At 47.6% G+C, this 26,635-nt stretch overlaps 2 protein-coding genes across 6 annotated transcripts in view; one reads left to right on the top strand and one right to left on the bottom strand.

Annotated features, from left to right (window-relative positions):
- Positions 1 to 3: 3 nt before the first annotated feature.
- LOC114485223 (all-trans-retinol 13,14-reductase-like) lies at positions 4 to 4,498 on the bottom strand (the record flags this gene model as incomplete). Its single annotated transcript, XM_028486262.1, has 4 exons — positions 4,241 to 4,498; positions 1,729 to 1,911; positions 1,161 to 1,402; positions 4 to 387 (listed from the first exon to the last, which is right to left on the bottom strand). Coding segments are annotated over exons 1-4 (978 nt in total), but the record flags the coding sequence as incomplete, so codon positions are not given.
- Positions 4,499 to 4,599: 101 nt separating this feature from the next.
- ELMOD3 (ELMO domain containing 3) overlaps positions 4,600 to 26,635 on the top strand; it is a 28,312-nt gene continuing 6,276 nt past the window's right edge. For 2 of the 5 annotated variants that reach the window (XM_024129816.3, XM_024129815.3), the window contains exons 1-9: positions 5,605 to 5,769; positions 6,877 to 7,162; positions 10,997 to 11,074; positions 11,565 to 11,646; positions 15,025 to 15,093; positions 16,073 to 16,164; positions 17,541 to 17,664; positions 17,899 to 18,021; positions 20,691 to 20,821. In XM_024129816.3, coding sequence (XP_023985584.1) covers positions 7,109 to 7,162; positions 10,997 to 11,074; positions 11,565 to 11,646; positions 15,025 to 15,093; positions 16,073 to 16,164; positions 17,541 to 17,664; positions 17,899 to 18,021; positions 20,691 to 20,821 — 753 coding nt within the window. In that variant the 5' untranslated portion in view covers positions 5,605 to 5,769; positions 6,877 to 7,108. Of the gene's footprint in view, positions 4,837 to 5,600; positions 5,770 to 6,876; positions 7,163 to 10,993; positions 11,075 to 11,564; positions 11,647 to 15,024; positions 15,094 to 16,072; positions 16,165 to 17,540; positions 17,665 to 17,898; positions 18,022 to 20,690; positions 20,822 to 26,635 lie in introns of those variants that run through there. The other 3 variants (XM_007121565.4, XM_055083294.1, XM_028486260.2) reach the window with 3 other exon arrangements.

Below are 26,635 nucleotides of genomic sequence, written 5' to 3'. Positions count from 1 at the left end.
AAAGTCATCCAGGGCGTGGGTGAAGGGAATTTTTATCAGTGTGTCCAGTAGGGAGGTGGACAGACATCTCCTCCATAAACTCCAGAGGGCCTGGGGTGTGTGCTGTTCCATTTCAGTCAGCCAAGCAGGCTCAGGGAGAAAGACTGAGAGCCAGGAGCTGCCTGGGGCCCAAGGCCAGTACCCACCATAAGTGGGAAAGATGTAGCTGAGCACGGCCTGGAGCTCCGGGGAGGCTGGCAGCTCCCGCAGGACCTTGGCCAGGCTCTGGGTGGATGCATGGAGGAACGGAGAGAAACGGGTGAGCAGCCCATACTTGTTGAGGGCCTGAACCATGGGCAGCGGGAGGATCTTCAACAAGATGGCATGAATGACTCCTCTGGATACCACCTGGGGAAGGGAACGAGCAGGGAGGAAGAGGTCTCATCTCCTGACTCGCCTTGCCAACAGCCTGCATAGCCCGAGGGCCCAGCACCACTTAGCCCTGGCTGAACTTGGCTGAATTTGGATTCTAAAACTCTGTACTTGCGACTTCCCTGGTGGCAAAGTGGTTAAGAATCCACCTGCCAGTGCAGGGAACACGGGTTCGATCCCTGGTCCGGGAAGATCCCACATGCCACGGAGCAACTAAGCCCGGGCGCCACAACTACTGAGCCCGCATGCCACAGCTACTGAAGCCCACTTGTGTAGAGCCCGTGCTCCGCAACGAGAGAAGCCACTGCAATGAGAAGCCCGCGCACCGCAATGAGTAGCCCCAACTCGCCGCAACTAGAGAAAGCCTGCACGTAGCAATGAAGACCCAAAGCAGCCAAGTATAAAAAAGTAAATAAATTTATAAACAAAAAAAACAAAAAACTCCGTACTCTGAATTTTTCCCATTCTACCCTCAGGTGAGTCCTTTTTTGCTTCTCAGTTTCCAGCCCAAATTCCTTTTGAAGAATCCCAATCAGATGAAGTGAAAAAGAGTGGTGATATGACCACAGGGAGGCCAGCGTGGTCAGGGAGGAGAGCTGAGCGCCCCCCAGAGGCCAACTCCAGTGGCGCCTGAGTTCCAGACAGACAGGCCTGTTCCTCCTTCCTGCCTCCCTTACCCGTCACTCCGCTAATGAGGAAGCTCAGCCTTGCCGGGAATAAGCAGGGGGTCCTCAGCATGTCCGTGTTACCTTAACCAGCCTTATATACTTGTCGATGGCAGCTTCCTCCTGGGGGAACTTCTCCTTGAGGCCCTGTATGTAGGCTTTCTCCCCACTGTACATGGGAAACTCCTTTCGGCCATTGGGCCCTTCTAGCACCATGATGTCAAAGGGAGAGGCCGTGGGGGCCCAGTCCAACTGCCCCTCAGTGATCTGGTCCAAGATAAAACGGCCAAAGCTGCCCTCCTGCATGCGCCCGATATAATGGATTCCTGTTGGGAGACAGAAAAACAAAGTGTCATAGGGATATGGGGATTGAGCCCTAGAAAAGCTCCAACAAGGAAGCAAGGTGAAAGAGGTTGTCCTGCAGGGCTGGGGCTGTGCCCAGAGGGGGTACCCGCCCTTTCTGTAGAGGGGAGTTGCAGCAGAAACCACCAAATCCCTGCCCAGTTCAGCTGCCAGCGGGTACAGCCGTCAGACAAGAAAAGCGGCACCCAGGGAGAAGACGGGGTCTCCAAAATCACAGAAATGCCCAGGATCGTCCCACCATGGCTGCTCCAAACCTCCTGCTCCCAGCCCTTTTCCAAAGAAGTCTTACCCGTGTCAAATTCAAGGCCATCCTGTCCAAAGGTATGACAACAGCCTCCTGCCTTGGTATGTTGTTCCAGCACCAGAACTCGCTTGCCGGCTTTGGTCAGGATCGCAGCTGCCGCCAGGCCCCCAAAGCCACTGCCTATCACCACCACATCCAGCTTCTCTGGCACTCGGCTGGCTGAGAAAGCTGCAGCAGACGGAGGAGATGGAGGTGGGGGCTTCTCGGGGTGGGGGCCAGTGAAAGAGCAGTGATGTGGAAACCAAGGCAGAATTCTCTAGGTTGTACAACGCCAGAAAACTCTAGAGCAGTTTGGCAAGGAGCTCCTGACTAAAATGTCTCAAATATTTTACCTGGGAAATATTCAGGACCAGCCAGGCGGGTTAAACAAAGTGATTTGGTTTGATCTGAATTAAGGAAAGCCACTGTGGAGCTGGGGATCCTTCCTACTTGCAAAGAAAGTAAAAAATCCACAAACTATCATAGGAACAAAACAATGCTGCAATACAGGCTGAGAAACCTAAATGCAGACAGAGAGCGAGCTAGGGAAGAAAGAAAACAAGGAGGAGGGGGACGGGGGCCAGTGCAGGCTGCTGGTTCATGGACCGGTCCATTCACAAGCAGATTATCTTTGGAAAATGCAGGGTCTGCAGTTAGCAGTGGAGCAGCCCAGTCGGATGATGGTTCTTCAACATCCTGATGCAGAGGCAGGACAGAGCTGCTCCGAGAAATCGTGGAGGTGGGGTTGAGGAGGAAGCACCTAAACAAGACAAAACTGGACAGCCCATGGTGCTGTATGGGCACTTCCTACACAAGATCTGTTCTTTCAAGATCACCCCTAAAGGGACTTCCCTGGTGGCGCAGGGGTTAAGAATCCACCTGCCAATGCAGGGGACGCGGGTTCAATCCCCGGTCCGGGAAGATCCCACATGCTGCGGAGCAACCAAGCCCGTGCACCACAAGTACTGAGCCTGCTCTCTTGAGCCCACGTGCCACAACTACTGAGCCCATGTGCCACAACTACCGAAGCCCACACACCTAGAGGCCGTGCTCCACAAGAGAAGCCACCACAATGAGAAGCCCATGCACCACAACAAAGACCTGACACAGCCATAAATAAATAAATAAATAAATTTTTTTAAAAAAAGATCACTCCTTAAGAACTGAGATTTGGAATTTTTCAAGCTGCTAGGGAACTCAGTAAACTTTCAACTTTTCAAACGTTTTTAAAAAGACCTACAGGGCTTCCCTGGTGGCGCACTGGTTGAGAGTCCGCCTGCCGATGCAGGGGGCACGGCTTCGTGCCCCGATCCGGGAAGATCCCACATGCCGCTGAGCGGCTGGGCCCGTGAGCCATGGCCGCTGAGCCTGCGCGTCTGCAGCCTGTGCTCCATTACGGGAGAGGCCACAGCGGTGAGAGGCCCGCGTACCGCAAAAAAATAAAAAAATAAAAAAAAATAAAAAGACCTACAGTAAAAAATATATTTCATATTCACATCCCAGAACATATGTTAGTATATAATATAAATACCTGAAACAGAAGTTTCACAATACTTACCAGAACCATGTATTATGCACTCTGATATTTTCCATTCTACTGCCATTTAAAATGTTAGTTGCAACCCATTAAATTGATTTCATGACCCACTAAGAGATCACAACCTGGTTTGAAAAACAGTTAAACTAGTCATCTCATTTTTAGACCAATCCAGATAAATGGAGTGACTTGCTAATGGTTTCACAGCAAATTAGTGACAGAGTCCAATTAAAACTCTGATCTCAGAAGTTCAAACTAATAGGCCTTCCACTTAGAACAATACTGTCTCCAACTCTGTAGCAAGACTTGTTGCACAGAATACTAAAGTTTACAAGTGAACAGGTGAGGGAGATCTCGGATATCAACAGGTTATTCTTTTTACAGGTTATTCTTTTTTTTTTTTTTCTTTTTCAAACAGTAGAACTCTTTCTTTAAACTTTAGAAGAAACTCGCAAATACTTTTTAAAGATGACAGTGCAGGTCAATGGAAGAGCAGCTCTGAGCCTGAGGCACCCTGTTGAGGCCTCGTTTCAACCACAAGAGATGGGAGCAGGCATAACCAGTCAAATCACTTGATGGGCCAAATGCAATTTCCTATAAAGGTTTCTGTGCAGCTCTCCCAAGTCCCTGAACCCATAGGGAAGATAAGTGAAAACGTTAAGGTCTTAAAGCAAAGTAGGGGAAAGGTCTCCTCTTGTTTATCCGGTTAGCCACCTCTTGTTTATCCGGTTAGCCACCGCTATACTAAGTGGCAGGGCCTGAGCGTGGCTATGCTAAAAACTTGGCTCGCCGAGGACGATGCCCGCGCCCGTGTGGCCACGATTCTCCGGGCCTGCGGGAACCAAGGATCTCGCCAGTGGCGGACTCTAAAGCGGGTGCCTCCACGTGCAAAGAAGCCCTCCCATCATTCTGCATCTGGGAAACGCTAACCCGCGAGGATGCCCGGGCGCAGCCTCGGACCCCGGGGTCCCTCCCGCTCACCTTGCTTGAGAACCTTCTTCCTGGCCTCCTTGTCGGTCACCAGGGGCGCGGGTGGCCGCTTGACATCCTCGGAGAAGGGGTTCGGGGAGCTGCCGGAGAACAACCCCGCGCAAACTTTGCCGAGGACGGCCAGCAGCAGCGCAGCCAGCGGCAGCAGCAACAGCCACATCGCGCTGGCGTCGGAACCCGTCCGCTCCGACTGCGCCCGGGCTCTGCGGCCGCGGCTCTGCCCAGTTAGCTTATCCTCGCACCCGGAAGGCAGAACCAACTTTGGCCACTGCTCAGCCAGGCCCTTTTTGGCCAGAAGCCAAGTCTCCGGCGGAGATTGACCCTCGCGGCTCGTCGTACTCACGTCTCTGGCGGCGCGGAGGGCCGTGCGCATGCGCGGAGAAGGCCTGGAGGGGCCGAGGCGACCCAATCGCGAAAGCTCTGGGACCTCGGGGGCTCAGCCGGCGAGCCCCGGGGGTCCGAGGAGAAGGAATGTGGGGCGGAAATGGTCGCCCTGGGGCGAGACAGGACTGAGAGTTGCAGAACAGAGAGAGACTCCCTACTGGCAGACCGGAGACCTCGGTTTTGGTCTCGCTGGATGACCTGAGGCAAGTTGCTTTCCTGTTTTCCCCACCGAGAAAGTTTCTGTCCGGAGTCCCCACCCTCTCTGGCTGGGTGTCTCGATGGACTGAGATCTCTGTTAACATACGCGCATCGCAGCCGGCGAGCACCGGGATTTGTGACCCCAAATTGGCCAGTAGTTTTGGCCGCGGCGCCCCCCTGGGATGGTGATGCCTGCGGCGGAGGCCTGGTCGGGGCTGGAAGGGCCGGGGAGGCCCCAGCGACAAGGCCGGTGAAAGAACTGGCATAACTGTGTGCGCCTTTGTATTTAAGATGTGGACCCAATTTCTAGATTAAATACCTATTCAGAGAGCTTAAACTTAAAATCATTCCCCTTAATGTAGCTCATTGCCTAAAGTGGGTGCACCATAGAAATAAACAAGGACCTACTGTATAGCAGCACAGGGAACTATATTTAATATCTTGTAATAACCTATAATGGGAAACTATCCGAAAAAGAATATCTATATTCAGATATATATTATATATATAATTGAATCATTGTGCTGTACACCTGAAACTAACGTGACCTTGAAAATCAACTCTACTTCAATTAAAAAAAATTTTTTTAAATTAAAAAAGGAAAGTGGGTGCACCGTAAATACTGAATTTGGAAAGGATCCATCTTTATAGGAAGGCCATTTTTTCAGGCCCAGCTATGAGGAACTTGCCTCATATTGGTAGGAGTGACTTTGTGACTTCGAGTACTTGCTTGTTTGACAGTTTCTGCTCTTTTCTTTCTCTGTTACAGATAGTAACTGTCCCTATTGAAGCCCCCAGCAGGGCTGCAGCCAGAACTGAGGCGCTAGCAGGCATGTAAAGCTGGTCATGCATCTACGCTGCTTGATACATTTCGAGCCCAGTAACAGAAGAGCCTTCCTGAGATTGCTGTCACCATACTTGCCTGTCACCTTCGCAAGGTTGGCCAGTGTGTGTGTTTGGTCATATGCTGTCATGGAGGTCAAGGAGGAGGGAAAGGAAAGGGAGGCAGATGCTGAGACCCCAGAGAGAGCTAGTTCCTGAGGAGCCATGACTGAGGAGCACTGCCCTTCCCCTCAATTACAGTGAGCCAAATGTCTAGCCCTAGGGTCGGGAGGTGTTCCTGCTCTTGGTGTTAGGAAGCAGTCAGTGCGTCCTGCCCCCTGACAAAGAGTTCATCTTGTTACTGGCAGCCAGTTTGTAGGGAACCCAGATCATATTCTCTGGAGGGCTGACCTCAGAGCAGTGCCACCCTCCTTCCTTAGTCAACCAAGTCTGGGGAATTCCCTGACGGTCCAGTGGTTAGGACTTCATGCTTTCACTGCCAAGGGCCTGGGTTCAACCCCTGGTGAGGAAACTAAGATCCTGCAAGCCGTGCAGCGTGCCAAAAAAGAAAAAGGCAACCAAGTTTGTGAGGTATGACTGCCAGTCATCTGCGTACTTATCCAGATTCTTGTTGTGACAGACATCCATGGTGTCCACTTCCCCCATGATGAGGTGTGGGCCTGTCCAGCCCTCTTCCTAAGGTGGACTCATGGGAGGAAGGGCTTAGAGCCAGCCAGACTGGCTAGGCAGCTGCCAAATGTACAATATTGGTGCTAACTGAGGAAGGTTAGGCACAGTGTTGCACGTTGAGTTTCTACCATCGTAGGAACCGAATATGGTATTAGGCCCAACCAGCGTCTGAGACCTAAGCAAAGCCTGAGCACTTCAGCTAAGACCATGCACCAACGTGTCACTCTAAATCAGCCTCAGCCCTTTGAGGTGCCGCCCCAGATCTCAGTAACTTCATCGTCAGAAACAGATCCCCACCACTTACAGTGGTGCTGCCTCCTGGGTACTGATGGTCCAGCCCTCAGACTCCTGCAGGGACCCCTTCTCTCCATCCAGTGACGTGGATAGTAAGAGGCAGGCATTTGGCTAAAGAAGCCTGTTTATTCAGAATATGTTTACAGCTGCTTGAAGATTTTTAAAGTCAGTTCTTAACAGAGGCATAACTGAATGATGAAACCAGTTTTATTCTTTAATTTTTTTTTTTTTTTTTTCAGGGCTGATGCTCCAGAGACCTCAGGGACTTCTTTCGGGACTCACAGAAACCTACACCCTGGTGATGGCACACAGGGACTGTTTTCTTGTTCTTAGTCTAAATGATTGCCAAGAAGGAAGGCAAACGTAGAACAGTCGGATCTAGGGCTCTCCCCAGAGCTTCTAATCTCAGACCTTATTAAACTCCTTTCTGAGCCCAAGGACAGAGTTCACTTGAACAAATGATTTTGAGTCATGAATGAAAACTCTTGCTCTTTCCATAATGAGAAAGAATTAAGAGATGGACAGGTAAGCATGCACTTCTGTTTGGGAAAGAAGGTGTTGGTTTGGGTTATGTTGTTAATAGTAATAAGATAGAGGATGTGGAACTTTAGAAATGTGTAGGAAAAATCCTCACTATAATTCTCTTTGTTCTATTAGAAGAAGCTTCTAGTCACTTCTGGGTCAATTGCCTTTCCTGACAGCTTATTTTCTAAGTGGGCTATGGGATTTTGGTCTGGATTTGCTTGGGTGGGAGGAGAATTTCAGGCAGAATCCCCCAAGAAATGCGTATTTCATCAATTTGGGTTGTTTACCTTACTGGCCCTTTCTCTCTCCAATGCGTGTTTTGGCCTGATTATCATCAGGACCCCTAATTCAATGTGCTATGTCTTTTTTTTTCTTTTCGGCTGCACTGGGTCTTAGTTGCAGTATGCAGGATCTAGTTCCCTGACCAGGGATCGAACCCAGGCCCCCTGCATTGGGAGTGCAGAGTCTTACCCACCGGACCACCAGGGAAGTCCCCCAGTGGGCTATGTCTTTGTGTAAGCCTAGTGGCTTACCCTGCATTCCTTACCTTTTTTGCTACCTTGCCCAGAAATAGTCTTAAATGGAGCCTGTGGGATTCAGTGGCCAGAATGGGGACAAAGCCTGTGCTTTGGGAGTCCAGGGAGGTTTTTGTCACTGTTCTAAGATAGGTGAACTGTTCTTCGAGAGAACATCCGTCTTTGGACACTAGAGGAGACTGAATCAGAAAGGGAAAGGAAGGATGCGATGAGTCCTGAGCACACAGACTTCTCCAGGGAGCTGTTCAGCACGATGAATTACCAGATATTTTTGAGAATGTATCTTGAGCCTAGTGCTGTGCAAATGGTCTAAGAAATATAAAACAAGTATATGGGAAGGTCCCCGCACTCAAAGCGGCAGAGTCTGACTGGGGAGACGGGTCTTTTGCAGAGGCCCTTGTGCCGCATACAGAGGGGCTATAGGACTTAGAGACGTGAGGGGCCATTGTAGCCCCAGTTGGTAAGGTCGGCCTCCCCGAGGAGGTGGAACTGATCTTGAAGGGACCAGAAAACACTGAGAAGGTGGAGGTAGGGGCAGATTCTGAGGGAAAACCACATGACCCAAGGGCTGGAGGTGAGAGGCACTGCAGCGAATATGTTCATTGGATCAAAGTGCGAGGCAATAGTGCTTAGGCATCGTGAGGCCAGTTATGGAGGAGTTAGCTCAGCTGTGGTGTGTTTAGGTGTCCATTCTTGTGTCCCAGGCAAAAAGAAATCAAAAAAATCAAAGCTGTGTTTAAGGAGTGTTAGTTGGCAAAAATATGTGGAAGGGATTAGAGTAACAGGACAATCTGGGATTCTCGGGCCTTGACATAAGCAATGATTCCTTTAATTATTTTTTCTTTTATTTATTTTAGAGAAAATAATTCTGCAGATGGTTCAAAATCCAAAAGTACAGAGGATGTACATATAGTGAAAAAAGTACCTTCCACCCTTGTCCCCCAGCTACCCAATTTTCCTGATGGAGGCAAAGTTACTACTTCCTTGGATATAATTCTGGAAATAGTCTCTGTAAAGACAAGCAAACATATTTATGTGGTTTTTAGAAATTCAAATGGTAAAATAATGTATATACTCTGTCCTTTGTGTTTTCACTTAATATATCATGAAGATGGTTCCAGATTGTCCATAAAGCACTTTCTTACTCTTTTTTATGGCTGTATAGGATCTCATTGAGTGGATATGCTTTAATTTGTTTAAAATTAGTCCATTAGTGACAACTAGATTTATCATGGAGATCATTTTGAAATGTATAGAAATATCAAATCACTGTGTTGTGCACCAGGAACTAACATTGTGTTATAGGTCAATTATACTTCAAAAACAAACAAATAGGGACTTCTCTGGTGGCACAGTGGTTAAGAATCCGCCTGCCAATGCAGGGTACATGGGTTCAACCCCTGGTGCGGGAAGATCCCACATGCCGCGGAGCAACTAAGCCCATGCACCACAACTACTGAGCCTGCGCTCTAGAGCCCGCGAGCCACAACTGCTGAAGCCTGCGTGCCTAGAGACCGTGCTCTGCAACAAGGAGCCACAGCAATGAGAAGCCTGCGCACCTCAACGAAGAGTAGCCCCCGCTCGCCACAACTAGAGAAAGCCCGCGCGCAGCAATGAAGACCAACGCAGCGAAAAATTAAAAAATAAAAATAAAAAACAAACGAAGGAACTCATAGAAAAAGAGATCAGATTTGTGGCTACCAGAGGTGGGGGTGGAATTGGATGAAGGTGGTCAAAAGGTACAAACTTCCAGTTATAAGAAAATAAGTACTAGGAATGTAATGTACAACATGATAAAGATAACACTGCTGTATATTATAAATGAAAGTTATTAAGAGTAAATCCTAAGAGTTCTCATCACAAGGAAAAAAAAATTTTTTTTTCTATTTGTTGATGTTGTATCTATAGGAGATGATGGATGTTCACTAAAGCTATTGTCATTTCATGATATATATAAGTCAGATCATTATGCTGTACACCTTAAACTCATACAGTGCTGTATTTCAGTTATTTCTCAGTAAAACGGGGGGGAAAATATAAAGTATAATAAAAGTCCATTAGTGGACAGTCAGGGTTTTTCTAGCTTTTTGTTTTTATAAACAGTACTACCATGAATGACACTGTAAGCATGTCATTTGTACATGGATGACTGTATGTATTAGATAAATTCCTAGAATGAAATTGCAGGCCCCAAATGTGCACAGTATGTGTGATTTCATCAGGTATTGTCAAGCCAGAGAAGTGGTACCAATTCACTCTCCAGTGTCTTATAACTCTTGGTCGTCTAGCCAGCACAGTGTTACCACACTTTTTGATCTTTGATAATAGGGTAAGTGAAAAACATTATCTCAGAGTAGTTTTATTTGATATTTCTCTTGTTATGAGTAAGGTTGAGCATTTCTTCACATGTTTAAGAGCTATTTGTGTTTCCTTTTATGTAAACCATCCATATCCGTGCCAGTTTTTCTACTGGGTTGGTTTTTTTCCTTACTGATTTGTAGCATCTTTTTTTTTTTTTTAAACATGTTAGGAAAATTAGCCCTGTATTGGTGATAGGAGTTGCAGAAAGTTGGTCAGATGGTTTTTTAATCTCCAGTAGGGGGAAGGTTTGGCTGAGCAGAAAGGCCAAAAGTGAGGAAACTGCTTCACTCAACTTTACTTATTCAGAGCCCTGAGACCTTGAACAGAGCCAGGAAATCTGTATAATATTATATTAACATTGGGCTTCCCTGGTGGTGCAGTGGTTAAGAACCCACCTGCCAACGCAGGGGACACGGGTTCAATCCCTGGTCCTGGAAGACCCCACATGCCGCGGAGCAACTAAGCCCGTGCACCACAACTACTGAGCCTGCACTCTAGAGCCCGCGAGCCACAACTACTGAGCCCACGTGCCACAACTGCGGAAGCCTGCGCACCTAGAGCCCGTGCTCCGCAACAAGAGAAGGCACCACAATGAGAAGCCCGTGCGCCGCAACGAAGAGTAGACCCCGCTCTCCGCAAGTAGAGAAAGCCCGCACGCAGCAGTGAAGACCCAACGCAGCCAAAAATAAATAAATAAATAAAATATATTTAAAAAAATTTTTTTTAAGATTGTATTAACATTAACTAAGCTTTTCATGGTTTTTCTTAAGACCGATTAAACAGTTTTCCCTTACAGTATTCCTTGTAGCTGACTTCTTGGGATTTCATCCATTTTGTGTGTGTGTGTGTGTGTTACTGGAAAAAGGTGTGACGTTTAAGCTGTCATCTTTGAGGGACTACTACGTGCCCAGGAGACTGACTTTGGTTTGTCTTGCAGGTTGAAAGTGTGTCTGCTGGTTACCCTCCACCATGTGACGAGGCCAACAGTGCTCTTCTGGCTTTCAGGGGAATTCCTGTACGTATCACCCACACCTCAGTGCTTCCTGTCGGTAGAAGCTTGTGTTACTTGCTGCTATATGGTGCCAGGCACCGGGACACAGGATGGCACAGACCCTGCCCTCCAGTAGCTCATGCTTTGGATGGGGGGGTGGGGAGGGCACAGGCATGCAAAACAACCTCTATCTAATAAGATAATTGTTATAATGAGGCAGAATATAAACTGCAGCGGGAATACCGAAAGCACACCTCTGTCTCAGTTGAGTTGAGTGGATTTTTGTCTGTTTGCTCTCCAAGGAGGGCATATATTCATACTTGTCCTCATGTCACTCAGCTGCTCCGTCGTAGTTGGCATTTTCCGGGTGCTTCTCTTTAAGATTGGCTTTAACCAACCCATGTGGGAAAACTAGATTCTTCTGGCCTCCAGTTTCGAGGACACTCGGTACAGTGGGTGGGACTTGTTTGTGTGGGTGGGGGGACGTGGACTCCACCCTCACACTAGAGGTCAGCTGCCCCTACAGATCTCAGAGTTGAAGAACCACGGCATCCTCCGGGCCCTGACGGCAGAAGCGAATGGCTGGGAGCCGGCTGGTAAGTCCCCCTGGGTGGGACTCAAGGCGGAGCTCCCTATGGGTCTGCTTTTCCTCATTTGAATTTCTCTCACTACTTTTCCTGCAGAATTTTTTATATATATATAAATTTATTTATTTATTTTTGGCTGCGTTGGGTCTTCGTTGCTGCGTGTGGGCTTTCTCTAGTAGCAGCGAGCGGGGGCTACTCTTCGTTGCGGAGCGCGGGCTTCTCATTGCGGTGGCTTCTCTTGTTGCGGAGCACAGGCTCTAGGCGCGCGGGCTTCAGTAGTGGCTCGCAGGCTCTAGAGCGCAGGCTCAGTAGTTGTGGCACACAGGCTTAGTTGCTCCGCGGCATGTGGGATCTTCCCGCACCAGGGCTCGAACCCGTGTCCCCTGCATTGGCAGGCGGATTCTTAACCACTGTGCCACCAGGGATGCCCCTCTTGTAGAACTTCATAGAGTTATCATCCTTCAAGGGAAGTTAGAGACCTGAGTTCTAATTTGGCCCCACAAGCCCTGCCGGTAGCTTACCGTGCGCCTTTGGGGCAAATCATATAATCTCTGTGTCTACAGTGGAAATGTTAGTACCTCCTTTGTCCTCAAAGGGATGTTGTGATAATGAAATGAGACAGAGTGGGTGAAGAGCCTTTGAAAAGTTATCCTGTTTTATCTGCTTGACATGGCTCTTCCCATACTATATTTCAAGCTCATTCTACTTGCTTATTTATTACACAGAAAAGCACACTCACCAGTTCAGAAGAACCAGTTCTGGAGTCAGATATCTCTGGCTTAAGTCCTGCCCCTTTCACCCATCAGCCCTATGACCTTGAGCAAGTAACTTAATCTTTCTGACCCTCACTTTCCTCATCTATAAAACAGGGACTATATCAGAACCTGTATGATAGGAATTGTGTTAAGGATTAAATGAGGTAATGTAAAGTGCTTAGCACACAGAATGTAAATCATAGTGAGCGCTCATTGGTGTGCGTTGTTATCTTTAAATTCTGTAAACTGAAAATGTAATCTCTAAGAATATGGGGTCTATTAAAAATATTCCAATGTAGAAAAATTATATGGAGGTCTGTAAAGTGTCTTTTAATTGAATTTTGTCTTTACCATGTGGTGACAAACCTAACATTTATTAGAGGTGTTGCCTTAAATGCCAAAATATTTTCTGTTTCAGTGCAACTGGCATTTATGTGCCAGATATTCTTAATCATATTAAACAACTACAGTTTTTTCCCCTGATTGCTCTCCGCTAATTTAAACTAACAGGCCGACTAAATGAGCTGTGCCGTTTACTATGTGACTAAGTAGAAGAGGGCCTAAATAAAGGAGGCAATTGACAAAAGGAAAAACGACTTGAGCTGTGTTTGTTATCCTGGAGATTTGTGTTGTGGCTCCTCGTTCTTCTGTCAGTGTAGGGGAAAAATAGTATTTATGTCAGGATCATCTTCAGAGGTGGGAGTCCTAAAGGAACCAGGAAAGGAGAGAGATGCTCTTACACGGGTTGGCTGTTTGTCTCCAGTTTGGGCAGCAGATTGTGTTGCTGCTTGAGACCTTGGACTTTCTCTTGACTACCTTGCTGTCAAAGTAAGCTGCCACACCCTTGCCTGTGAGGTTTGTGCTCCTGGCTCACAACCTTTGATCAACTCGTTTGTAGGTGAAGGTGTGTGGGGTGAAAGATTGATCGAGTTGCTTATAATGATCTGAAGGGTGACAAGTCAGTGAAGCTGGATGTGGATGAGGGGTGAAGGGTGGGGAGCTTCTTCTCAGCGTCGTGATGAGATCCATGGCTGCTGTTCCGCTCTTCTTGTTTAGCCACTTTGTCCCTCTTTTTCATCTCCCAAGGGTCCAGCATGCTGGAAGTAAGTTTTATTTTCTTCACTGTCCCAGGTTGAGTGTTCTGTATTCTGTTGAAGTTATCTAGTTTGGAAGCCCTGGTGTAGTCTGCTACCCCGGGCTGGGGCTGGCAAGATTGAATGTCCTAGAGGTCCAGGATTCAGGACCCCGGACCCATCTCATCTGTTCCCACCGTCCACATCCCTGCCAGACCCGAGCCCACAACTGCGTCAGTGATACTAGCTGATGTTTATTGAGCAGGTGGCCTTTGGGCCACATACTCCCCTAGAATCTGAAGAGTTACGTCATCCTCACAATAGTTGGAAGAGTGATTACAAATGGTTAAGTAACCTGTCCGAAGAAGTACAGCTCGTGAGGGACAGAGGTGAAAAGTTCACGAGCTGTTTGGCTCTACACTGTGCTTTCCCAACTGTCCCCTCCAGCTCCCCAGCAGCCTCCTTGTCCTCATTATCCTTTAGTGTTTTGAGTTTTTGGTAGCTTTCTTTAATTTGCAAGTATACTTCCAAAACAGTTCACTGTCACGTGAATGTCCTCAGCCCGGATTGCAAGGCAGAGGGGAGCTGTCCTAACCTGCTTTCACCACCCAGGCTAGAAGGCTCACGAGCTTGGGTGTCAAACGGAGGTCTCTCCATCCTGCCCACTGTTTGCCAGTGTCCTCCGTAGCAAATGGGAAAAGCCAGTGATGGGCCATGCTGCCAGCAATTTGGCCCAGAGAGTGGCAGCTGTGGTGTGGAGAAGAGGGCTGTGAGGTGGTTATAGAGCGCCTGTCCTGCTGCTTTTTTCTTCTGTTTCCCCTGCTTTTGTTGTGCTTTCATTCATTCATCACACATTCATTGTGGGGAATTCCCTGGCAGTCTAGTGATTAGGACTCTGCACTTCCACTGAAGGGGGCACGGGTTTGATCCCTGGTTGGGGAACTAAGATCCTGCATGCTGTGAGGTACGGCCAAAAACAAAACAAACAAACAAAAAACAACAACAACAAAAACATTCATTGTGCACCTGTCATGTGTCAGGCGCTCAGAACCCTACCTTCCTGTGGCTCCCAGTGCAGTGGGCAAGACAGTTGCAACATGGTGGTAAGCATGGGGTGTCGGGGTCTCTCATGGAGCAGCTCCTAACACAGATTACAGAGGCTAAAGAAGGCACCCAGGTGAGGGTGATACCGGAATTGGCTGAAGGATGAGATGGAACTGCGCTAGAAGGGGCTGGAACTGAAGGTGGGAGAGCGGGGTGTGCAAAGGCACCCAAGGTGCGTGTTGAGAGACTTCAGGTACTTCTGGATGCCCTAGGATAGAGCCAGAGAGGTAAGAAGTCTCCCGATTGTGAAGAGTTGGGGTTTCATCTTGAGGATTATGGAGAATCCCTGGAGGGTTCTGAGCAGCAGGCTGACGTCAGATCTGCCTTTTCGAAAGCTCACTCTGGCACATCAGAGGGTAGCAACAAGGCCCAAGGCCGGCAGGCAAGGCCGGGGGCTACGACAGCAGTCCGGACACACCTAGATCTCAGAGGATCTCCTTTTCTCACTATTGCAGTTATGAGTACAGAGGTGCTCCGAGCCCAAGAAGAATGGGAAGCTGTGGACAGTATCCAGCCAGAGACAGGTAACTGCAGGGACGGTGCCGCCTCCTCACAGCCTGCTACTGCTATACGCACGATCCGCCCGTGCGGCTAATGTTCTGTGCCTCTGGGATTAGGGTACAGAGTTCCTGGGTCTTCTCGTTTTCAATACGTGACATAGGATGAAATCTCTTTTCCCAATTCAGAGGTGATGCCATCGACCTCTGGAGGGAATGGAGGTGAATGCCATGGGGAGAGGGCCGCCGGCCGTAAGAGGAGACAGGGAGGACCTTGGTCAGGGTCAGCTTCCGCAGGGTCATGAGGTCAGGCAGAGGATGGAGGCAGGCAGCCAGGACCCCTGTGTCAGGTCAAGCAGGTTGTTCACTGTACAAGGAAGTCCCTGGAAGTGGGGGCTGAAGCCGTCTGCTGGAAGCCTCTGAGGGCTGCATCAAAAACTGTCTCTCGTGCCTTTCAGGACGTTTGGATGGAGCTGTGGGAGGGGAGAACTGGGACCCAAACCTAGCCTGAGCCCCACTTGAGCCCCTGAAGAGATGTTAGAGTGGACTGTATCAGCCATCACCTGTATTGCGGACTGCTGAGTCAGTACTCTGTGACGAAGGCTGAATAGGGGATCATTCGTATCCAGGGCATGAGAAGGGACAAAGTAGAAGATAGGAAAGGCCCCTAAACAAACCTGTAGCATGCTCCTGCGTGGGTACCTCCTCCAGGCAGTGACTTGACCCCACTCACAGATGAGTGGACGTTAGGGGCCCCTGCAGATCTGCCCCCACGCACTTCAGGGCTTAGCCTAGTCAGCCTCTGCACAGCCGGGTCCGAAAGGGAGTCAGCCCAGCAGATAACGCCAGCCCCTTGACAGAGGGTTGGCTGTAACTGTAGGTGTCTGACGTTTACAGCTGAAAGTCAGCGCTGGGCTTAGAGGTGGCAACGAGCGGCCCTCAGTAAATGTCTGCTGATAGAATGACTACTGTTACAAGTGCCAGAGTGTCTTCCCTTTCGCCACAGGGAGCCGGGCCAGCCCAGACCAGCCTGGGCAGCTCATCTCTTTCAGTGAGGCCCTCCAGCATTTCCAGACCGTGGACCTCTCTTCCCTCAAGGTATGACAGTAGGGAGGTTTGGGGGTCTCAAGCAAAGCACTTTCTTCCCAGGAGCCAGGTTTCTTCCCCACCAGGATAGGGCACCGGGCAAGCAAGATGGAAATTTCCAGGTGAGGGCTCTGTCTCAGCTAAGAAATCTCGGGGCGCAGGATCACAAGTGGCCAAGGACCCACATGTCCTGTGGGCCCTGGCGGCCTTTCAGGGACTGTGCCCCCGGAGCTCTAGTGGCCCTGTCTCATAGGGGCCCGCGGAGCTGCTCCCCACTCTCCCCTCCTAGGGATGGGGAGGTCTGCAGTCAGATGCTAGGGAGTTCCTTGGGGAAGCAGGGCAGCCTGTCCAGAGAGCTGAGTAATTCCCTGCCACCGTAGGAAAATCTTCCATCCCCTAGAGGAACAAGAAGTTATTTGGGAATTTTAAATATATGTGGTGTTGGGAAAAGAAAGAATATCAAGGAGAGTAAAAGCTGACAAGCTTTCTGGGGAATCTTGAGTGACCAGTAGTAAGTTTAGAGAACTGTGGTTTCAGATCTTCAACCTAAAGCCTGGCTCAAGGAGAGAGGCTACGAAGATAGGAGTCAGATTGGTTTGTAGGACCCAGAGATCCAGAGGCTGCCGAAATCAGAGTATCCTAAGCCCTGCGGCAGTGGCTGTGAACAAGGAGAAGTCAGCAGGAGCTGGCTTAGGCACTGCTGCTGTGGTGTGGACAGAAGGCGCCAGCTCCCCTCAGGGGTATCCTGCTCCAAAAAAGTGCCCACTGACTGTTTTTTTGTTTGTTTGTTTGGCCGTGCCACGTGGCACGTGGGATCTTAGTTCCCCGACCAGGGATTGAACGAGCGCCCCTTGCATTGCAAGCGTGCAGTCTTAACCACTGGACTGCCAGAGAAGTACCCCCCACCCCCGACCCACTGACTGTCTCATCTTGGAAGTTGAGAGGGATGTTAGACTTTATATTTATGTCCTTTACAGAGAGAGACAGAGACAGACACACAAAGGGTAGAAGCAGCCCTGCTGGGAAACTTGGCCTGGCATCTGTGAGATGCCAGCCCCCATAGCCAGCCACCTCTGGCTTCCTCGGTAGTCAGTGACGTAGCTATTTCTGGAAAAGCCCAGAGGCCCAAATGTAGACAACCGGCTGATAAGGCCTATGCTTGGGGACATCTCTCTCTACTTACAAAGAGCCTACGAGCTGGAAGAGCCTGTCTCCAGAGATTCGCAGATGCTTCACAGCTTCTGCCCCATTTCCCTGGCCCAGAGGCCAGCCAGTTAGTGGGAGAACCACTCCTTTCTGCAAGACCTGTCCTGTACTGAGCCTGATGGTAAGTTCATTAAAGCAAATGAACACAACACTCTGCCTATTGCCTGCACCTTCCTCCCCAGAAAAGAATCCAGCCAACGATCCGAAGGACCGGGCTTGCTGCCCTCTGGCACTGCCTCTTCGGGCCTCCAAAGCTCCACCAGGGCCTCCGTGAAGAAAGGGACTTGGTCCTGACCATCGCTCAGTGTGAGTGCACGGGTGCTGCCACAAGGCAGGTGCTGCGTGAGTCGTCAGGCAGAGAGCACAGTTTGCCTACCCGGTTGCTGAGACTAAGCCAAGGCTATTGCATTTACCGTGCTGGGGGGAGAGCAGTGTATCTGAAGCACCGGCCAGGTCTGTCTTGGCTGTACCGTTCTCTGGGAAGCACTCAGTCCTCCCGTGAGGGCCAATCCAACAGAGCATGGGTGTGTTTTGGGGCAGGTGGCCTGGATAGCCAAGACCCAATGCATGGCCGAGTCCTCCAGACCATCTATAAGAAGCTGACCGGCTCCAAGTTTGACTGTGCCCTCCACGGAGACCACTGGGAAGATCTGGGCTTTCAGGGTAAGAGAGAGGAATGGTTCATCTTCTCCCTGACTCCTTATTCCAGGACTAGTGTGAGAACCCAGACAGTCCTCTTCCTGTCATGCCAGCACCATGAGACAGGATACCTGGGGGAGAGCATTTCAGGAAGAGGGTACAGCAAATGCAAAGGCCCTGAGGTGAAATGTGTGTAACTCTTTCTGAGAAATAGCAAGGAGCGTGGCTGAAGTGGAGGAGGAGAATAGTTCACTCGGGGCCTTGCAGGCCAGTGTAAAATATTTACTCTAAGTGAGATAGAAGGCATGGGAGTGATAGGATTTAGAATCCAGTGTTTTCTTTTTATTCTTTTCTTTTACTATGGATGAAAATTTTTTTTAATATTATTTCATGTTTTTGAGTGAAACAAAATGATTTCACCTGTTTTGGGACTGTACTATTTTTTCAAAATCATATCAAATTACATTTGTATAGAATAGGAAAATATCTTAATTTAAAAAGGAAACTTTATATACTCATAATTAATTGCTGCTCTGTTGGTACTGACAATGTGTTTAAGTCCCTTTACCTTCCTTCATCTATAATGTAATTGTCCTAAATATTCCCTCTGTGTACACTGAGAATCACATCAGTGTTATGATTTTTGTTTCAACCATTAATTTAAATAACTCAAGAGGAGAAGCAAGGTCTGTTGTATTTACCCATATATTTACTCTCTCCATTGTTCTTCCTTCTGATATTCTAAGATTCCTTCTTTTATCACTTTCTTTCTGTTTCAGGAACTTCCTTTAGCCATTTTCTAAAGTAGGTCTGCTGGCAATAAATTCTTTAGCTTTCCTTCATCTGAGAATGTCTTGATTTCCCCTTCACTCCTGAAGGATAATTTCTCTGAATGTAGAATTCCAGGTTGACAGGTCTTTTCTTTCAGCACTTGAAAATAAATGTGCTACTTCCTTTTGGCCTCCATGGTTTCTGATGAGAAATCTGCTGTCACTTGAATTATTCCTCCTTGTTAAATAAGAAGTTGTTTCTCTCTCTCTGCTTTCAAGATCTTTTTTGTTTGTTTTTTTTCTTTTGTTTGCAGGAGTTTGACTATGATATGTCTTAGTGGGGATTTCTTTGGGCTTATCTTATTAAGGGTTTGCTCACCTTCTTGAATCTGTAGGTTTATGTCTTTGGCCAAATTTGATAAATTTTCAGCCATTATTACTTTGAGTACTTTTTTCAGCCCTGCTCTTTCTCCTTCCTTGTACAACTCTGATGACACAGATGCTAGATCTTCTGTTACTGTTCCACAGGTCCCAGAGGCTCTGTTCATTTTAGGGGGATCTCTGTATAGCTCAGAGGTCTCCAAGGCTCTGTTTATTTTGTTTTGTTTTTTCTCTCTATTGATCAGATTCGGCAGTTTATACTGTTCCATCTTCAAGTTCACTGGTTCTTTCCTCTTTGGTCTCTATTCTGCTGTTGAGCCCATCCAGTGAGTTTTTAATTTTAGGTATTTTTCAGTTCTGAAGTTTCTGTTTGGTTCCTTACATCTGATATTTCTTTACTGAGACTTTCTATTTTTTTCATTTTTTTCAAATGTTTGTAATTGCTTATCAAAGGCATTTTTGTGATAGCTGCTATAGTAGTTTTCTATTGTTGCTGCAGAAAATTACCACAAATTTAGTGGCTTAAATCAACACAGATTTATTATCTTCTAGTTCTGTAGTTCAGAAGTCTGACACAGTCTCACTGGGGCAAGATCAAGGTGGCAGCAGGGCTACATTCATTTTTGGAGGCTTTAGGAGAAAATCTATTTCTGTACCTTTTCCACCTTCTAGAGTCCACCCACGTTCCTCCTCCTTCAGAGCCGGGAACACAGCATCTCTCTGAGCTGATTCTGTCCTCACATCTCTTTTTCTGACTGTGTGTCTACCTCCCTCTCTCACCTTTTAAGGATTCTTCTGACTTCATGGGGCCCAGCCAGGTAATCCAGGATAATCTCCCTATCCTGATTAGCAACCTTCATTCTAACTGCAATCTTGATTCCCCCTTGCTGTGCAACAGAACGTACTTGTAGGTTCTGGGGATTAGGACGTGGATATCTCTGGAGGTGCCGTTATTCTGCCTAGGACAGCTGCTATAAATTCCTTATCAGGTAATTCCCACATATGTGTGATCTCAGTGTTGCTATCTGTTGATTGTCTTTTCTCATTCAAATTGAGATTTTCCTAGTTCTTGGTGTAATGAGTGATTTTTTTATTGTGTCCTAGATATTGTGGGTATTATGTAATGACAGTGTTGATCATCTTTAAATCTTCTATTTTAGCAGGCCTCCTCTGACACTGGGCAGTGGGGGAAGGGTGATGTCACCTCATTACTGCCAGGTGGGGATAGAAATCCAGGTATCCCACTTGACCTCCACTAATACCACTGGCTGGGTGGGGCAGGGGTGCCTCATTGCTGTTCCCATGTAGCCTCCACTGATGTCACAGAGGGTGTGGTGGGCTCCTTAGCACTAGAGAAGGATAAAAGTCCCAGCTCCCCGCTTCTTTGACTGCCTTGGCAGAGCTGAGGGGCACCTTGTTACAGTCAGGCAGGGGAAGTCTAGGCTCTCCACTTGGGCAGTGATCAAGGTAACCAAGTCATTGAATCTCACAGAGCAGGGATTTCATTAAGCACCCTGAATTTCCTCTTGGTTTTTGTTTTAGGAACAAATCCAGCCACAGACTTGAGAGGAGCAGGCTTCCTTGCCCTCCTGCATCTCCTGTACCTGGTGATGGACTCAAAGACCTTGCTGATGGCCCAGGAGATTTTCCGCCTGTCTCGTCACCATATCCAGGTGGGGCTTTGGTGGGAAGCCAGCAGAGAGGGCTGTAGGGGCTAGGACCTGGGCACAGGGCTCTCCTGAGTAACCATGACAGCTTCGCAGGTAGATCTCCGATTGCTGAGGGCCCTCAGGACAGCTGAGGCAAACCAGGCATGGGCATCCCTGTCACCCTGACCTGGCTGGAATCTGAGCTCCAGCACTCATTAGTGTGTGTCTCAAGCAAGTGCCTCAACTCTTCAGAGCCTTGGTTTCCTCATCCATAAAGAGGAAATCATGGAAACGTCAGCTGGATAGTTGGGAAAATTAAATGAGGTAATGTACAAAAGCACTAGACACAACTGTGGTACCAGTGTCTCAGCTCACTGCCCTCCCAGTATTGGCAGGTTCTCCTGACCCTGGAGGAGGGGGGTCAGCCTTTATTTGCCCAGAGAAGAAGGTTTGCCTCCAAGTGTCAGGTGACACACGGACTTGCTGAAAGGCCAGAAGTGGCTCCTGTAGCCCTCAGGTTCTGTCCAGGCCTGCTCTCCAGGGTTGGTTTGATGGTTTTCCCCTGTAGTAAAAGGTGGTAGTCCCTCCATTTTAGAAAACAAACTTGACCTGTTTCCTGCCATTCATCTATCCCAGATTCATGGGGCCTGGAATTCATTCGTGTACTAAACAGGTATTTATTGAGCGTTCCCTGTGCTAGTTATTGTTCTTGGTGCTTGGGAAACATCAGTGAGCAAAACAGACAAAGATCCTTCTAGCAGAGAGGACAAGACAGTAAGCCTAATACAAAATTAAAGTATAGAATATGTTAAAGGTGGTAAGTGCTAAGTAGGCAAGGTTAGGAGAATGTGGGAGCATTACAGTTTTTTGGGGTATTAGGGTAGCTCTCATGAGAGGGTGAGACTTAAACCAAGCCTTGAAGGAGGTGAGGATGTTAGCCAAGCTTGTATTTGGAGGAAGAGCATTCCGCACAGAGGCGGCAGCTAGAGCAAAGGTCCCAAAGGAGGTGTATGTCTGGCATGTGCAGGAATGGCAGGGAGGCCAGTAGGAAGGAGGTGATGGGGTAACGGGCCAGACGGGGTCGGGCCCGGTAGGCTAGGATGAGTCAAATGAGGGTTTTGAACAGCCTGGAGTGACACGATCCAACTTACATTCTTAAATGGGTCCTACCGGCCGTTGGGTTGAGAGTAGTCTCTGGTGAGGGCTTTTGTAATCAAGTTAGAGATGATGGTGATCTGGACCAGGGTGTTTTCCGAGGAGGCGTCGTGAAGTGATCAGATTCTGGATATAGAATCTTGAGCGTCTGGGCTGTAGAGAATAGAGCCAGCATATTTTTCGGATGGATTGGGTACAGGTGTAAGAAAAAGAGGCATCAATGGTGATTTTTAGCCTGAGCAGCTGGAAAGACAGAGTGGCCACCAACTGAAGTGGAAAAGAAAGAGCGAGGGTGGGGGTGGTTCCATCTGCCATATAAATCTTAGACTGAGGTTATGCGTTTGTTTGTTTGTTTCATAAATTTATTTATTTATTTATTTTTGGCTGCGTTGGGTCTTCGTTGCTGCGCGCGGGCTTTCTCTAGTAGCAGCAAGTGAGGGCTACTCTTCGTTGTGGTGCGTGGGCTTCTCACTGCAGTGGCTTCTCTTGTTGTGGAGCACAGGCTCTAGGCACGCGGGCTTCAGTAGTTGTGACACGCAGGCTCAGCAGTTGTGGCGCATGGGCTCTAGAACGCAGGCTCAGTAGCTGTGGCGCACAGGCTTAGTTGCTCCGCAGCATGTGGGATCTTCCCGGACCAGGGCTCGAACCCGTGTCCCCTACAGGCGGATTCTTAACCACCGTGCCACCAGGGAAGCCCCAGGTTATGCGTTTTGTTTTTGTTTTTTTTTTATAAATTTTTTATTTTATTTATTTGTTTTTGGCTGTGTTGGGTCGTCGTTGCTGTGCGCGGGCTTTCTCTAGTTGTGTTGAGCAGGGGCTACTCTTTGTTGCAGTGAGCGGGCTTCTCATTGCGGTGGCTTCTCTTGTTGCAGAGCACAGGCTCTCGGCCTGCGGGCTTCAGTAGTTGTGGCACACGGGCTCAGTAGTTGTGGCTCGTGGGCTCTAGAGCGCAGGCTCAGTAGTTGTGGCGCACGGGCTTAGTTGCTCCGCAGCATGTGGGATCTTCCTGGACCAGGGCTTGAACCCATGTCCCCTGCATTGGCAGGTGGATTCTTAACCACTGCGCCACCAGGGAAGCCCAGGTTATGCGTTTTTGACAACTACAGAATTGATGTACCTCATGTCAGGAGCACCCATGTCAACATGTCTTACTACTGGTGACGGTAACTTTGGGCACATGGTTAAGGGGATATCAGCCAGGTTTCTACACTGTAGAGTTACTATTTTTCCCTTTGTAATTAATCACTATCTTGGAGGAAGATACTTTGAAGCTATGCAAGTATCCTGTTTTTCCTCAAACTGATTCTAATAGTGATTTTGTTTCCCTCATTTCTCCTACATTTATTAATTTTTAAATTTATTAATTGGAATTCTTCCGTAAGAAAGAATTGTCTTTGCTATTTATTGATTCAGGTACTTTTTATATCCGCATGGACTCGGATATTTATTTTATTCTATGGGATATAACCCAACACTTTTATTATTTATTTTGTTGCTAAAATTGTTCCCAAGTCGACCATTTTAAGAGCTCTTTCAGGTGGTACCTGTGCCCTTTCAGCATGCCCTGTGCTTTTTTGAGCACTTTTCTACTTTCTGGATCCTAAAGATGCTCTAGGTTCTTGTATTTTCCCTGAATGATTCCCAGCCCTGAGATCAACCACTTCTCCAAAGAGCTCTTGTTCTTTAGTTGGAGAATGATACTTGGAAACCGAGATCTGAGTGCTGGGTGTTCTCACTGGTATTAAGATCTCACTGCTTCTAGGCCCTCTCAGTGTCCAGAGCTTGGAAAATATGTATGTGTCACTGGTTCCCTCCTGATTCTGAAAGGAATGGTCTCCAGTGGTGAGCAGACCTGCCCAGGCCCCAGCAGCACTTCACAGAGAACAGGAAGCGGGGTGTGATGCTGCCTGAGGGAGAGGAGCTGAGAATGAGTGGCTGAAGGTCAGACCTGCAGCATTTTCTTCAGATCATTGTGTCTTCAATCTGGAGTCAGGCCAGCCTGCACTGCAAAAACAGACTGTTCCAGTAACTGTGTTGTTGGTCGTATTAGTTAATTCTCAGAACCTCAGCTTCTTCCTTTGTAACATGAGAAAATAATCCCAACTCCGTAGACTTATTCTGAGTTGGAGAAAAACTGTGTAAAGTGCTAATAAGCACATTAGTCATTCAAGGAGTGTTAGTTATCAAAGTAACTTTTAATTTCTGTGAGCAAAAATACATTTTATATACATCTTATAGATAACATATGCATACGTAAATACATCTTGTGTTTTCAAAATCGTATCTGCTCTTGCGCCTGCACACACACACACACAACACGTACATCCACACATATACACACAGCCATTGTAAGGTAAGATAGATCCATTTTGAATCTAAAACTTCTTGACTACAAAACAAATAGTGACACAGTTCCTGCCACCTGGGCAGTTTTTCATTTCGTTCCCTGCATATCTCTGTTATCTTTTGAGGAAAAGTGCCCATTAAACCTGACAGTTTCACGTACACCCATCTCTTCCAGGAGACACTGGAGGAGGCAAGAGGGGACTTCGTGAGGATCTGGTCTTGAGGTATATCAGGACCCATGAGTTGAGAATGTGGGCATATTCTGTGCTCTTCGCGATGCGGGGAGGTAATGTCTGGGTCAAGTTTGAGAACTGGACCAGTTAGCTTATGAAACAGTGCAGTCTCTTGTAGCGATGCTGCTTTGTTATAGGAGGCCCAGAGGTTGAGGCATATCTTAGCAGTCACTGGGACAGCCCCTTGTTGTAGAGACAGTGAAGACCCAGAGAGGGGAAATGGCTTGCCCAAGGTCCCCCAGCTAATGAGTATTTCCTAGAAATCATCTCTGACCTCAGTGCCTCCCTTCTTGTGGTTTTTGAAGGCTCTCTTGTAAGACCTTCCTGCCTGCAGAAATAAGGAAGCCAGGGTAGAGGGTTAGTGCCCATTCAGCATCCCTCATTCGTTTTCAAGGACACGCTTGACTGAGGTGAGGGGGTAGGTCTTTGGATATCTGAGGGAGGAACGTCCCAGGCAGAGGGAAGAGCAAGACGAGAGAGGAAGCCCTGGGTACTTGATCTGGGTACGGACCAGCCTGACCACTTTGACCAATCTGTTCCTCATCCCTTCACCTGCTGGCCTTTGTGGAATTTACTGTGGATTTATATTTACTCCACAACATGCATGTCAGACAATAAGAAGCAATAGCAGCTTAAAATAATAAAATAAGAGGGCTGGTGTAGGTGTCAGGAAGCTAGATCCTAGTTCCATCTGCAGTGTCATTACTTAGCTATGATTTGAGGCAAGTCACCTAGCCTCGCTGGGCCTCACTTTGCTGTTTTATGAAATAAGAGATTTGGCCTAAATGATTCTAAGGTCCCTTCCAGCTTTATGATTCCTTGAACTCTTAAGTAACTCCAAAGTTTAAAGGAAAACTTCACCTCAGGCCCTTATGAATCTTGAAAATAGTTTTCCAGGAGGCACGTAGGAGACCAGAGTAAGAGTTGGGGGACTCAGACCTGCCAGCAGCCAGTCCTGTCTCTTTCCTAAGGAGAGAGCTGAGGTCTCAGGTACCTGTGGTACATCCTACTAAAGGGGAATTGGCCAGAAACTACAGATTCTGGGGGAACCCAGGACTCCATGGAAGTGCATGGTCCACACTGTCCTGAGGAGGAGGAGTGCTACAGTTCAGATGCTGAGATGCAGGCCGCATCTGGCTGATTGCTGGCAGGCAGGGAAGCCCCTCACAACTGTAGTTACTCACAGCCAGCAATTTGTATCGCTTTCCTTGCAATTTCCGTCTGTTATTTCATTCCATCAACATGACAAGCCTGCAGAAAGGTAGGGCAGAGATGATCCTTGTAAATCTTCATTTCCCGGCGAAGGAACGTGAAGATATTACAGACCAATATCGCTGATGAATATAGATGAAAAGATCCTCAACAGAATACTAGCAAACAGAATCCAGCAACACATTAAAAGGATCATACACCATGATCAAGTGGGATTTATCCAAGGGATGCAAGGATTCTTCAATATACGTAAATCAATCAGTGTGATACACCATATTAACAAATTGAAGAAGAAAAACCATATGGTCATCTCAGTAGATGCAGAAAAAGCTTTTGACAAAATTCAACACCCATTTATGATAAAAGCTCTCCAGAAAGTGGGCATACAGGGAACCTACCTCAACATAATAAAGGGCATATACAACAGACCCACAGCAAACATCATTCTCAATGGTGAAAACCTGAAAGCATTTCCTCTAAGATCAGGAACAAGACAAGGATGTCCACTCTTGCCACTATTATTCAACATAGTTTTTAAGTCCTAGCCACGGCAATCAGAGAAGAAAAAGGAATACAAATTGGAAAAGAAGAAGTAAAACTGTCACTGTTTGCAGATGACATGATACTATACATAGAGAATCCTAAAGATGCCACCAGAAAACTACTAGATCTAATCAGTCAATTTGGTAAAGTTGCAGGATGCAAAATTAATGCACAGAAATCTCTTGCATTCCTATACACTAATGATGAAAAATCTGAAAGAGAAATTAAGGAAACACTCCCACTCACCATTGCAACAAAAAGAATAAAATACCTAGGAATAAACCTACCTAAGGAGACAAAAGACCTGTATGCAGAAAATGCTAAGACACTGATGAAAGAAATTAAAGAT

This window comes from Physeter macrocephalus, unplaced genomic scaffold (genome assembly GCF_002837175.3).
Source record: "Physeter macrocephalus isolate SW-GA unplaced genomic scaffold, ASM283717v5 random_767, whole genome shotgun sequence".
Taxonomy (NCBI): Eukaryota; Metazoa; Chordata; class Mammalia; order Artiodactyla; family Physeteridae; genus Physeter; species Physeter macrocephalus.
This window is presented reverse-complemented; position numbering and strand designations above follow the sequence as displayed.